Source organism: Filicampus tigris, chromosome 1 (genome assembly GCF_054856515.1).
Source record: "Filicampus tigris isolate MCC_2025a chromosome 1, RoL_Ftig_1.0, whole genome shotgun sequence".
In the NCBI taxonomy this organism is placed as follows: domain Eukaryota; kingdom Metazoa; phylum Chordata; class Actinopteri; order Syngnathiformes; family Syngnathidae; genus Filicampus; species Filicampus tigris.
The window spans coordinates 17,802,960-17,817,250 of record NC_141217.1 but is presented as its reverse complement, the minus strand read 5'-3'; the positions used below and the strand labels follow the sequence as shown (position 1 = coordinate 17,817,250).

General features: G+C 40.9%; 2 protein-coding genes across 5 annotated transcripts in view; both read left to right on the top strand.

Moving 5' to 3' along the window:
• LOC147153063 (nuclear pore membrane glycoprotein 210-like) overlaps window positions 1-12,664 on the top strand; it is a 32,225-nt gene extending 19,561 nt beyond the window's left edge. Inside the window, exons 31-40 of one of the 3 annotated variants that reach the window (XM_086023397.1) lie at window positions 1,829-2,004; window positions 3,108-3,328; window positions 3,422-3,558; window positions 5,739-5,859; window positions 6,379-6,525; window positions 7,273-7,523; window positions 7,617-7,821; window positions 9,360-9,479; window positions 10,014-10,091; window positions 11,010-12,664. In XM_086023397.1, coding sequence (XP_085879523.1) covers window positions 1,829-2,004; window positions 3,108-3,328; window positions 3,422-3,558; window positions 5,739-5,859; window positions 6,379-6,525; window positions 7,273-7,523; window positions 7,617-7,821; window positions 9,360-9,479; window positions 10,014-10,091; window positions 11,010-11,098 — 1,545 coding nt within the window. In that variant the 3' untranslated portion in view covers window positions 11,099-12,664. Of the gene's footprint in view, window positions 1-1,828; window positions 2,005-3,107; window positions 3,329-3,421; window positions 3,559-5,738; window positions 5,860-6,378; window positions 6,526-7,272; window positions 7,524-7,616; window positions 7,822-9,298; window positions 9,480-10,013; window positions 10,092-11,009 lie in introns of those variants that run through there. The other 2 variants (XM_086023388.1, XM_086023406.1) reach the window with 2 other exon arrangements.
• A 627-nt stretch (window positions 12,665-13,291) lies between these two features.
• LOC147153062 (nuclear pore membrane glycoprotein 210-like) overlaps window positions 13,292-14,291 on the top strand; it is a 29,154-nt gene continuing 28,154 nt past the window's right edge. The window contains exon 1 of one of the 2 annotated variants that reach the window (XM_086023477.1): window positions 13,292-13,758. The gene's annotated coding sequence lies outside the window, so the exon portion shown is untranslated. Of the gene's footprint in view, window positions 13,759-14,149; window positions 14,170-14,291 lie in introns of those variants that run through there. The other variant, XM_086023487.1, reaches the window with a different exon arrangement.

Below are 14,291 nucleotides of genomic sequence, written 5' to 3'. Positions count from 1 at the left end.
CAATATTAATCATAATGCCGTGTTTCAACTAGTGGGCCTGCTGGGAACATATTCTCGAAGGAAATATGTTTGGGTTGACTTCTGCTTTGATTTCCGAATTGTTGATAATGATCTTAAGTCATGTCGAGATGGCGTCTTTGATAGTGTTTAAAGGGACGGTGGGGCCAGGATGGCCACGTTTTCACTAACAAGTTCATCTTATATATTTTTTGATTAGGAAAATGAAAAAGGTTGTCATTTTCTATTTTATCAATAAATTTGGGAGAAATTAGGAAATAAGTGACTCTATGAATAACGCCCCTTGTTAATGAGCAGACTGGCTGCGCTCACCAACCGTTCTGTCCTTGTTCGGCCGGAGTCACATGAGGGACCGATTCCAAACCCTCCATTGGAAATCATTGTACTTTCATTGCTTATAACATCCAAAAACAGCGATCAATTGGCACCAAAATGTATGTGGACATCTCTACTAATGCCCACTTCAACATATCAAAAGGATTAACCTCTCCGTGGCTGATTTATATGAGAATGAGGAAATGTGGAAGTCAGCAGAGCTACATAGGCTGGAACCAGCGCACACTGCTTTTTTGCTTAAAAAAAAAAAAAAAAAAAGACACTGCTTCTTTGCTGATCACGGATAGGACGGCCCAAGGCATTAAACACCAGTCAGGATATTAACAGACTGAAGTGGAAATGAGACGTGCACATTTATTTGGATGAAGAGTGCCCCAGATTTTCGGTTTACAACGCGCCGTCCAATTTGGAAGGTAACAGCCGAAATGGCACGTTCCAATGCGGCCACACACAAGGCTGTGCAGTCAGCCTCGCTGGAACTTTTCGTTCGCTGTTCGATGGGGGCTTTTGTCACTCTCAAGCCGCTTCAATCGGGCAGAAGGGGGCTGCAAGCAAAAAGCAGAGACACCGCGCGCGACTGCTTGCGAGGCGACATGAAGACACAGGCTCATCTTCACCTCCACACGCCGGGCGGACAGTAAGGAGCTAATGTTGTTGTGCTAACGCCTTTTGTTTTAACGACCAAAAGCTAGTTGTTGCTAAACTTCCGCTGTCCCAATCCTACCTTTAACCGGAGAGGGAAGCGGGGGGCTCCAATCTGCCTGCTGCTGCTGCAAGCTGCGTCTCTCTCCCTCCTGAGACACGAGTTTAGCGTCGCTAAATGTCCGAAATATAAGTCGTGGTTAGTGTGCTCATTCATGCTCTTGTCCGCTTCAGCTTGTGAAATTGGAGGAGCAATCGCCACGATATTTTGGATTTTGTGGAGGTGATCATGATGAGATCACGTTTTATGTCAATAAATCCAAACTATTAACAACACTTTTATACTTTCACAGTTTGAAGTGGACAAGAGTAGTAATGTGCATTTGCATTTTGGTGGCGATCGGTCATCGTTTTAGACAGCAGAACTGACAAAGCAAGCAAAATTACCAAGCATGCCTTCCTCGCGTGACGTAGACCGCTGAGACCGAAAACATAAGCCACGCCCCAAAAAGGCGTAAACCTAATCACAAAAAAAGATCACTACAGAGTCTTTTGAGGTAGGCATTTTAGTACTAGTGTCTTTTTTACATGCAAAGCTATTATCTAAGTGCCAATGTTAAGCTCACCCAAGTGTCCCTTTAATGTTCCAGTAGTGCATGTTTATGTTCAAGGGAGCTACGTGATAGGCCATCAACATCCATTCACAATCGCATAACCTCTGTTCTTAATTCCCGACTGTCTGCTGTGTGATAAACGGTTGTTCAAAGTCTTGAAGTGACGTTGTCACTGAAAGGCAACACTCCCCTGCTCACCCACCATCCTCACCCCTTAGGTGGTGCCTGTGTCCTATGTGCGCTTCAGTACCAGTCCAGAGTTGCATACGTCCACCAGGGAGAACCTGAAAGCCTTCCCTTTGGGCATAGTCCTCACCTTCACTGTTTATTTTCACGCCAACACTGGAGAGGTCCTGCACAGCTCAAACAGCCATCTCACCTTCACCACGAACAGGTCGGTCTCCACTCTACCTGTCGGTCCCAGTAAATGAATATCGGTTCAACACAAATATAATGAGTCTGCTTTGATGGAGGACTAGAGAATTCGGGGAATATTTAAACCTGTTGAGGCTGAAATTCTGAGCATTTGGACAATTTTAAATTAAACAATGTGTCCAAACAATTAATACATTATCAAAAATAATTTGATAATCAATTAATTGTCAATGAATTGATTAATCGTTGCGGCTCTAAACCTACATCTACAGTACATGTGGTATTCCTGGAAGACTGAAACCAAAATATTTACAATTCAATGCCAGAGCTTTGAGCAGTTAGAAAATTCTTAGATAACAATGCCCTGTGCTTTATGAATATTCAAACACTGCAATTATGGTTTGGAATCGTGAGGCAGACACTGCTTGTTATTCACTATGCTAATTTACTATGCTTTTCCTTCTACATGGTTTCACAAGTTTCCACCTCAGTTATGAAGTGAGTGAGTCAAATGAATGGGCGTGTTTAGCAGGGAAGTGAAGTCTGTGAGGGTCTCCTCATCGGTCTTCACGATAAATTGATTCTATTACAGTGCACTCAAGGTGCTGACATTCACTTTTAGGGGAAACCAATCAAAATCAGAGTCATGCAAGGCTGATACTCTTGAGACAAAAAGAATAGGCTGTGATTAAATTATTTTAAAATCTCCAAGAGGCAATTGGATTTGACAGGTATTTCAGCTGGGGAGTAGTTTCTCCATAGTATTTTCTCCATAGCGGATGCTCTTTAGATGGAGGCAGACCGCAAGACATGTTTAGTAAAAGAACAGCGTCAAAATTGAAAACTACACTGCTTGTTTATTTTTCCAATATTATTGGACCCAGCATTGGATCAACTATTGTTTGAGATTTCCATTGGAAGATTTGTGTTTCTAACAGTCCGACTACAGCTGTTTTTGTTTTTTGAGCTTTGTTATGCTTCATATGTTAACTATTTCCTGATTTTAACTTCATATCGAATCAAACCAGCCATCACAACAGCTTGTCTAAACGCACCATAATGATGGCTTTCTTAATTCTGTGCAAAATTTCCAACAATGGTTGTTTTGTTCCCATCTGTCAGGGATGACCTGGTACAGCTCGGGTCTGGGCCTGCTAACCACACTTTGACCGTCAGGACTGTCAACACAGGCCTCACGCTGCTGTCTGTGCACGACAGTGAAAACACTGTTGTGGCAGACTACATTCCGCTTCCTGTGGAGAATGCCATCCAGCCAGGAGAGGCCCACAGGCTGGTGGTGGGAGACGTCATTTGCTTTACTGCTCAGCTGGCTAGTCAAGATGGTGAGAGACTTGAAGGATGTAAATCTGTAAAATCCTCTGAACAGTTTTTCACCTTGAGCACCTTTTTAAATCTACTGGTACTCTTCTCTGCAGGAGGCCATGGTACTTGGAGCTCCTCAGCCAATGCCGTGCTCCAGGTAGACTCCAAGACTGGTGCAGCTGTAGCCAGAGACTATGGTGCAGCTACCGTGTACTATGACATACCTGGTGTTTTAAAAACACATAGAGAGGTAAAGTATGGTGTCTTGATAGACCATAGCTACCGTATTTTCCGAAGTCGCTCCGGAGTACAAGTCGCATCAGCCATAAAATGCATAATAAAGAAGAAAAAAACATATATAAGTCGCACTGGAGTATAAGTCGCATTTTTGGAGGAAATAAATCAAATTAATTATTAAATTAATTGTGCGCTTGGTGCACATCATTTCCACCAAGCTACGATGGTAACATTGAGCTAACATTCACTTTAAAACTTTAACGTTAAACTCACCAAAACGGTCGTAGATCGATTAAATAAGTATTTTATTTATCCCCGACCATGTAGAATATTTCCAAGTCGTATTTATGTATTCGGTCGTAATTATCTCTCTGTTCATCTTCTCCGCTCTCCGCTCCGTACGTGTATGACTGATGCAAGACCTCAGCTTTTAGGATTTATATTTGTTTCCTTATGTGGGTTCCATTAACATGTAAAATGATATACAGGTAATAATGTGTTAATAATTTCACACATAAGTCGCTCCAGAGTATAAATCGCACCCCCGGCCAAACTATGGAAAAAAAACGCGTCTTATAGTCCAGAAAATATGGTACTAATTTAGCTCGTATAATACCTAATGTTAAATTGACTTTTGAATCATTTTACTCCTGGCAGTCAGTCATTGTCGTGCCGATTATGTTCTATTATTCATATTATTCATATTAAACTCCTATGTGTGACATGAGGAGCAGAATATGGACCCAGAAGCAGACCAGACATGGAAGAGGCAAAGTAAAAGTCTTAAACCACCCAACAGGTGGTCAATAGTACAAGTAAAGTAGCAACATTGGGCTCGCAATGATTCACTGAGGAATTAGATCTTAAATATTGAAAGATGCCAGGCCACGCCCCAACCCTTGAAAACACAAAGGAGCTAAGCACTGTCATGACACTGTGGTCACTTTTCCATTGCCACACACTTTTCTTTTCCAGAGATTTTGATTACTTCTGTCATTGCTACCTCCTTGTACCAACCCTGAGCAATTTACCACAATGACATAAAAAGTAGAATACCACAGTAGTGTTTGCCATATTTAAGATGAGTAAATATTTTAAGTCATTTTATAAGCTCATCGATAAAATGGTATATGTGTGCACTACAACTTGTTTCCCCAGGAAGACAATAACTTGTAGCACAGCCGTGTGTCAACTCAACTTATTCAAAGCAACTCTGCTATTTTGTGGAAAATACAGTATTATATTTGTCTTAAGAGTTAAAGTGGAAATCAAACCAAGCAGGCCCACTAGCTCAATCACGGCATTCTAATTCATATTGCATTTGTGGAATATGAGTTAAGCAGCAAAATCCACCCTTTTGTAGCCATCTCAATTTTGTCATTTCTGTTGACTGAAAATGACATCACAACTACTCAGGGCTCAGGTAACGACCAATCACGGCTCAACTTCAGAAAAAGGTCAGCTGTGATTGTGATGTCATTTTCAGTTGACAAAAGTGAGAAAATGGCGGCCCCCTGAGATGGCTGAAAAAGAGTGGATTAACTCTTACTCCACAAACGCAATATTTATCAGAATGCCTTGTTTCAACTAGTGGGCTTGCATAGAACATATTCTTGAAAAAAAATATGATTGGGGTGACTTCCCCTTTAAGGCAGGTGCGTTAGTTATTTTGATTTCATTTTTTTTTAATTGAACCGGTTTATTTTCAAGTTACACTGTTTATTTTTGTTTAATTTGAGTTTAAAAAAGGGTAGCCTGAGAATTAAATTCAAATTAAGGAGACAAAATAAAACAATTTTCATTTACTAGTCAGTTTTGTTACATTCTTTTAGATTGGGTTGGGAACCCCATGCCATAATAGTTTTAAGTGTGTCTATCATCACTTGCCACATCTAAAATTGAATCAAATCTGTGTGCATGACAAGATGCTCACTCATGATGAAGTAGAGAGATGAATTAGTTTTTATTTATTTTGTGCATTACTGCATTCATTCAGTCCACCTAGTGTTATCTCCCCTGAGCTGAATGGAACCTGCATGTTTGTATAAATACTCTCTTATTTTATGTATAATTAAACTGTAAAGTTTTTTTCATTTAAATATGCATCCGACACGACTAAATTTGATAAGCTTCTGATTTTATTTATTCTGCCATGATAATTGAATTCATTTATTTTGTTCTCCTGAATATTAGGTTGTGGTGGAATCAGCTACAAAGACAGCCGCAATGGCACAGGCCTCACCAGTCAGAATTGGCAAGTCGACTGAAGTCTTACTCACAACCCGAGGACAAGGACAAGGAACCAACCTCATCGGTACAGAAAGGACTCAACTTTAGTCAACCTTTTGTCTCTACATATTTCAATCATCACAAAATCATGAAAACTAAAACTAAAAAGTATGAATAAATATGATCAAGCTGCAAACAACAAAAGCACATACGGTACTTGGTCCAAATAACACTTTTGATATTGAAATTTTAGTTATTTGTCCACCGAGTTATTGCTTTTCATTAATCAACACAAAACAGAACCCCATTGTTAAATGTTAATGCAATTTTGAAGGCCACTTGCTCGGATGAGTAACTGCAAGTCAGCATGGTTGACTGTTATTGTGAAAACCTGCACAACAGTGCTTTCCACTTTGAGCCTCATGGCCCTCATTGAAGTGAAATGCAGACTTGATGTGTTAACATAAAGTTTCAATTTAGAATATATTTAACAGTGAAATTTATCAAATCAAGTCACTCCTTCCACCTTCCATTCTTCATCAAATGTATGTAACCACAGTGTTTATTGTCGCCTTAAGCTTATGCCAGTCTAATTTTCCTGCAGGAACCTGCTCCCCTATCCAGACAGAAGCCATTGCGCAACTGCAGCCCGAAACCTCTGTTGCTTGCCACCTCAGCTTTACCGGCGATGCTGTTGATTTCCCTGCCAGCAGCGTCTTTAAAACACACACCAGCTTTGATCCCAGCATTGGTATGTCTTGTAAGAATTTACATTCCCTTAGGGACATCTCATGCCCTACAGTGGGTCTGTAATGAGTTGGAGAATGTATATACAGTATTTATTGAACCAGGTAGGTCAGTTGAGAACGAATTCTCATTTACAATGACAAACTGGCAAAGAGGCAGGCAATTTGACTAAGTTATATATCATAATTAAATTTAAAAAAAAATCTGAGGCTTCATTGTCCTCTCAGTCTTACTCTGTTTGATAGTTTTGACATCAGGGCTCTGTCGAACCCGGTTGTCTTGAACCAAACTTGGGGTGCCTGCTCCATGTGAGGGAACAGGTAAATACAGTTTACAGGCTATAATCAATATCTGCGTGGCCCAAGCAGTGTATTTAACAGCAGCCATAAAAGGTGCCAGGTTGATTATATTGAGCTGCAGAGGCTCCCTAATGCATGAAAGCTTGCCTCTCTGAGAGAATCCACAACATGCTCAAAGCGACACCAACTCTTCTAATTCCAAATGAGTTCTAATGGCTGAATGACTGAAATGAACGTTCACCTTCAAATTCAGAGATGAGAGCAGAGCGGAAATAGACGCACTTGGTAATGTGTTAGGTAAAACCAATGGTCCCTTCCCCGTATCAGTATATTTGTATAATTTCTTCACTTTAAGAACAGTATTGTTTGTGCACAAACATGTTTATGCTCACACACATTTCTCATCATTCTGTCATCCTCAGCCTCCTGTTAACTTTTTGTCCTTGCCATAGGCTTGTACACGTGTTCCATCACCTTGCAGCCAATGGCAGACCAGTTGACCAGAGTTCTGAGCATGTCCATGACGAACCTGCTGGTGAAGGCTGGCCTGGAGGGCAGCGCCTTCTCTGGGGAGCAGGTCAGCGCCAGGATGCCAGTAGAGCCTGGCCTCTACTCTGATCCGACTGAGCTGATGCTCTCAAACCTGCATCCATTTGCGGAGCTCACAGTCTACGGTCCACCTGCTGCCCTAGCTGACATGGAGGTCAGGGGCAACAACATTTTTCCTAAAAATAATGATGCCTTGCTCTGTGTAAGGAAAAAAATATATAGTGAAACATATTTCTGTGTTTCTTAGTTGGTCTCCAGTTCTCCCATCATTGGTATTCAAGCGTTTGAGGCACCCAGCGGCTTCCCAAGTCTGTCAAAGTACACCATCAGGGCTTTGGACCTCCGAGCAGGTGGCTCCGCTTCCATTACCATTAGCAGTGCCTCCTCGGGTCAGAGTCTCATCATCCCGGTCACTCTGATTCACGTGGCTGAGCCTGGTGCAAATGGACCAGGTCAGTTCTCCTCTGTGGCTTAATGGGAAGTCACAATAAGGTTGTCATTTAAAAACGTTTAAAGTCGAGTAATGCCTCAATTTGTTTTTATTCCGATATGACTCACGTAAGTTAATTCTGACATATATTGTTTAGATGACATGGTTGTGTGTTTGTGCTGCCTCTGAGTGACCAACTGCTGTTGTAAAGCCAAGTGATCCAGTGTGGCAATTTTGTTAGGGCAGTTGACATTTATTCCGCGGACGATGAAGATGTTCCAGAAATGATGAGACGACATGTACGGTAGATTAATTTGTAGTTTGCAAGTGAGTTTGTAAGTACCGTGGGTTGTGACTGGCTGACATAAATTTGGACTGTTCCAGCCAACCAATCGCGATATTGTTTGCCGACGTCATCCCAACTTCTCAAAATTGTATTGTATCGTATTTTACTATTTTTATAATTAATTTAGCTTTGCTAAATGATTGTAAAACCTGATATTTCTTGTAATTTGTCATTCTCTGAACTGACACTATATGATTGTTTATTTAGCAACTAAGTGCCCTAACATTAGAGGGAGACCGATGTTTTTTTTTTCCAGGGCCGATACCGATTATTAGTAGTCAAGGTGGTCAATAACCAATATTTGGAGTTGCTATTTGTTTTCAGTAAAAGGGAAAAATTTGGCGTCAAAATTTTAAAAAATGCAACTCCAACTCTTTGTTGAAAGTCTTCGAGCATACCATTGACAAAAAACATTGTTGTTTTAGACCTTATTAGAAAAAAATTTAAAAGTTAAATGTAAATTCAAACGAGGAAATAGCTCCCTATAATTTCTTACAGTAAATAACGTTTTCCCAAATAATTGAAATGTTGAACGTTCACTTATCTTTGTTTCAATTTCAAACAAAAACAAACAGCGCAGATAGTTCCAAAGAATCAGCGTCTTATCTTATAAAGTTAACTCAAAATTTGAATAAATAGTTCCCTTAATTTAACACAGTTAGGAATTGCTGCCAGATTTTTTTTAAAAGGGCCGATGCCGATACTCGTCAAGATGCTGAATATCACCGATCTATCGCTTAAAGACATTGAATTGAATGTCAAAACTGAAATAAAAAAACAATAGATGTGAATATTTTGTCACTGGAAACTATTCAAAGAAAGAAAAAATGTATGTTGTTCTGAGTCGTTCTCATGGCTCATGGTTGTTCTGGCTGAGATGCAAATGTTCTTGACAAAATCAAAATGTTCCTGACAAAATATCTAGAATGTTGGCATCTCAGAAAGCCTTTTGCGGAATCGTCATGTGAGATCAAATTTATGAAGGAAAGATTTTACCAAACAGGTTGCTGCAGCTAGTACAGGTCTGTCGTGAAACAGGTTCTACCTTTTAGTGTGGCGAGCACCCACCGCACCCCTCCATTCAGATTTCATGGACGTATTGAAACAACATTTCTTCCCTGTGCTGTAATTAATAACTTGTTCTTTGTTGTAGCTGTTCCCAGGCCTTGGAAGACATTTAGACTGTGATTTCATCCTGTTTTCTTCCATAGCAGCTGCTGCACCACTTGTTAACACAGAAGGGGGCCTCCCACTACACGGCTTTAAAAACTCTTACCAGATGATGCTGTTCACCCTCTTTGCCCTGCTAGCCGGCACAGCCATTGTCATCATCGGTAGGGTGCCAGTTAATACTAGTATATCAATTTAATCTGGACCTGTTTGTCTTCATTGTAACACACCAGGATGTAGTTGTATTATAGCCATTTGTGTTCAGAACATGGGTCAGTTCCCACATTAACATTGTAACACTGTTAAGTAGCCCAATTTAGGCCAATCCTTTCTTTTTTGACACAAGTATGTTTCATATGTGCAAAAAAAAAAAAACCAACAGAGAATTATGGTCACTATAGTCATTTGTCGCAATGATTAAAGCTTGACATCAACATTTAATAGTTTCTTTTTGGCGATGTGAGGTGGTAGTTATTTAGTCTGCATACAGTATGTTTAAAAGGAAACATGTCATTACATTTTAAAGCAGTACGTACACTACGCACTGGATAGCGTTCTAATGATGGGAGGATTTCTGATACATTGTGGCTCTCCCCACCATGCATGTTTTCCTGTTTGAATGTGCTGTTTCTGATCCTCAGCCTTGATGTTGTCGTGATTGTCAGCTAATCACTATTGTCCCGTTTTGTCTCCTGCAGTTCTCCACACGGTGTTCTCTCCCAAGCAGCAAACATACCCACCCTCCATGATCCTGAGGACCCCTCCACCTGTCGCTGGTAAGACTCTGTTTGAATGATGTTTCCTGTCAGAAAAACAATGAATGAAACCGTTTGCAAAAACAAGTATGTGAATTTGGAATTGCCTGCATAACTCGATCATCAAATGTGATCTGACCTTCATGGTAAGGCCCAACGATAGATTAACAAACTCTGCTTAAAGACTTTGTGTGAAGTAAACTTGGCCAACCATCTTTTGAGAAATACTAACGGCCAAAACTATTTTAAGCATATTTTCGCTCAAATCCATTTTTTTTTTCCCCCCATCAATATCGAATGACTTTTTAGCCTTTGCGAGGCGTTTAGCCACCAAGTGTGACGCTTTCAAGGCACTTGACATTTGTTGACGAATCAGTTTTGAAGTCTGCACTGACTGCACATTTGTTGTGCACAGCGACCTTCCTTCATGCGTGGGAATCACTTGTCGCCGTAATTCCATATTTCAAGTAGATCTTCTGGTATTTTCTGTGAAATGTACTCTTCTTTTTCTTCTTGGGCATAGGCTTTTTTGTTGAATTCTCACTGGGCCATTTCCCCATTGCAAAGAACCTTACCAAATACATCTGTTTATTTTACTCATTTGCTAAAAATTTACAAGTGCTTTATGAAGCTTCATTTGTCCATCGCTAATAGATGATCTATAAATGGGAGAACGTTTTGGGAAAAGGAAAGTAGCACTTTTACTACTTTCATTTGGAGTGATCCTCCTAAAAAGATAACTGCACGAGCACAGTCGTACTGCTGCAGTGATATAACTTTGTCCACGTTTTCTCAGCCCCCTTTTGAAGACTTTAATTGAATCTGTCAGCAAGACAGTTTGAAGAAATGTGTTGCAAATGAGCACTTCTGCTAATTGAACCCAAAGCACGCAGTGCAACCTTTTCTCTTTACTGACACTCCTCCTGGCTCTTTTCTCAGCCCTAGATTCTTTCAACCACTCTGTACCCCGTCTGGATGTAAACAGCAGCCCCAGGTTGCGTCTCTACTCTCCCGACTACATGTCCTGACGAAGCCCTCATCATCATCCCTTCCTGTCCCACAGACGGTCATCACCGAATGTACCTCATCCCCCTCAGAATGAAAGCTGTGGCATGTGACCGCAAAATCATTGTGTTTCAATAATATACAAGACTTACAAAGGCCTTTAAATACCTGCTTGTGTGTGTTTGTGTGAGTGTAAGAAACTTTCTATAGCTGATTGTGCTTGTGCTGTTATTTGCTGAATCCTGTTATACAAGACCACTCCATTGTTAACGGAAACACCTATTATAGAGCCTGTCTTATAGACATGTTTCTTGTTTGTGCTCAATAAGCGTGTTCTGTATGTTGTTTGACTTTGCCCGCATATCACAGTTTTCGTGTAAACTCTGCATTCTTTTGTGACAAAAAAAACTGACTTGAAACTTAGAGGAAATATTATAGTTTGTTATTGTAGCCTAAACCAATTACTGTATGTTCAACTGCCCACCGAAAACAGCCTAATATGTGACAAATCCTTCAAATGTGCATCATCAGTTCTGAGGTGTTTTATCGGTTTGAGCCATGATGCGTGCAGCTTCTCTTTAGTTCAGTAATGTGAAACGGTAATAGATTTCAAGCATCTGTCTTGAGTTGAGTTGCTTCACTGTAAGAGAGCAAAATGTGACAGTCTTCAATTTTTGCTTTGATCTGTTTGCCGTACTGGGTACTGAGATTACAGTATCACTGAATACTGATAAAAGACTGATTTCCGTGAAAATGTCTTGATTTTGTTGGGAAAATGTTAAGCATGACATGCTGAATTTCTGTTTTCCTGTAGGCGCTATGCTGTATGCATTATGCATTACAGCAGTGTTTTTCAAACTTTGGCACATTTATTTCATTGAAAAAATCCTGCGGCACACCACCATATGAAATTGTGAAAAAAAAAAATATTTTAACAATATAAGTGTTATATATAAGCATTTTTTTTAACATTGAATAATTTTAAACATTTATATTATAACATATTGAATAGGAATTAAATAAACACAAAGAAAAAAGTGAAACATGGGTCTATTTGGATACACATGTCACTAATTCACTTGTCTCTAAACAAAGACATTTAGCTACCTGCTGCTGCTACCTGCTGGTATGGAAGAGTACTACAATGTTGTAAAGACACGATTACGCTGCCAGGGGATCTCCTGCACAGGCACACAAATGAGATAATTTCCCACGGCTCACCTGACAATATCGGCACAGAGTTTGAAAAACACTGCATTACAGTGATGCCTAACTGGCTTGTAGAATGTCTTTTTTTTTTTACCTCTTCCACACTTTGTTTCCTTGTGTAAATTTGCATCTTCAAATTTAAAAGTGATCAAATTTAGCCCATGTGTTGTCATGGCACAGCCATTAAAGCTTAGAAATACGGTGAGCAAAGTGTACATATTGACCTAAATTAACAATTGCCACAATCCATCAATGACACACACTTTTAACATCCCTATGAAGTAATTTTATGTTTGTTCCTCAAAGTATTACCATTTATTTTGTTTGATGTTTGCATTTGTCTTTCAGTGTTATCATGTGTACATACGGCAATAAAAACTACAGCCCACAAAACTGATGGTTTTAAATTGGAGGAGTGCAATTTAGGTGGCTAGATTTTATCCACAGCCAGTTGACTTCCGTGCAGATAAGCAAGGAGGATTACGGACTGTCTTTCTGTCTCCCTGAAGGTTTTGAAAAGGTCTGAGACCCTTGATCAAATATCTCCTATCAATCTGTGACACTGCTTTGGACCACTGTGGTGGGTCCTATAATCACCAGGGTCATTTGTATGCCCGCAGTATCCTGCCACATGTCAGCAACTGCCACACGAATTGAGTAGCTGGGCACGTTAAATGTTTATTGCTCATATTTATTGTCCCACCCCAACCAAATTATATTATTGACTGCAGAGCTTCTGTCAAGTGACGTCAATGAATGTTATGTTTGGAAAAAAAATCCACATGCTTGCACAGCTGACGTGAAATACTTTTTCCTGCACCAGTTAGGTTGTTCTGCAATATTTCCCTCTTCCCCAGGTAAGGTGGAAAACCTTAGGAGCATCAACTCATTCGTGAGAGGGGCGTTTATAAATTCAGTCATGTAGCGCTTGTGCATCCACAACAGAGGCGCTGGTGAAAAACTGGCCCCGCGGTGGCGTGGACGTGCCAGCCTCGCGTCCGTGAACAACCCGTCACATGTGGCCACGAGCTCATTGTGACAACACTTTGTGCGTGACCGAGAGCCGACAATTAAGTGTCTGGAAAGGCTCAGAACGCATTTATTCCGGATTCTACTGTCACAGGCAATGGCTTGGCGTAAAAGGGGCAACAACCCGCCCAAGCATTGTGCTTGGAGCTCCCTTGATGGAGCGTCGCTCAGACACGCGAGCCATGACATGGACAGCCCGGCCACAGAGAACCCCGACGGGGCTGCGGAGTATTTAGCTCAACAAGATCATCGAGACACAGCAGGAGTTGCTGGAGAGACAACGGGCGCGGGTCGAGGAGCTGGAGCGGCAAGTGTGCAACTTGTGTGCGGAGAACGGCTGTCTGAAGGAGCGGTACCAGCGGCACCTGGCGAGCTGCAGGCTGCTGCAGGGCGCTGACAGCCTGCACTCGCTCGGGGCCATCCAGGAGCATATCACACAGGACAAGTAAGCTTTAAACCAGGTCACAGTCTCATTTTGACGTCACAGTCTCATTTTGACGTATGTTATGGATTTTGATGGAATGGGATCTTTAAAACAAGTTCCATGTTACTTCACTCTGCACCAGAGGGAATACTGCTTGACAACGTGTGGTTTGTTTAAAAGATAATGAATCAGATTAGGTGACTTGAGTTTTAAATGTTTTTTTGGTACTGGAAGGATTAAGTGAAAACTGAGTACCCTGAGTTATTGCAAGGTATTATTACAGTGATAGACGCATGCTTGGAGAGCGACAGCGTTTTAAATGTGAGTGTGCCTTTAAGAAAACGCGTCATTCACGTTGGCGAGTGACGTCTCCGCACTCCCCGCCGGCTCTCAAATTCAATACAGTACAGTACAGTACTGTAGTTGCGAATGGTGGGTGACCGTTATATATTAGTTTCGGTTCATGTGCTATGTTTTTGAGTTGACAAATAGGTTTGTTCTCTTTACGGAGATTCACAGCAGCGCCACGATTGTTTCGTTAGCAACATTTTAAT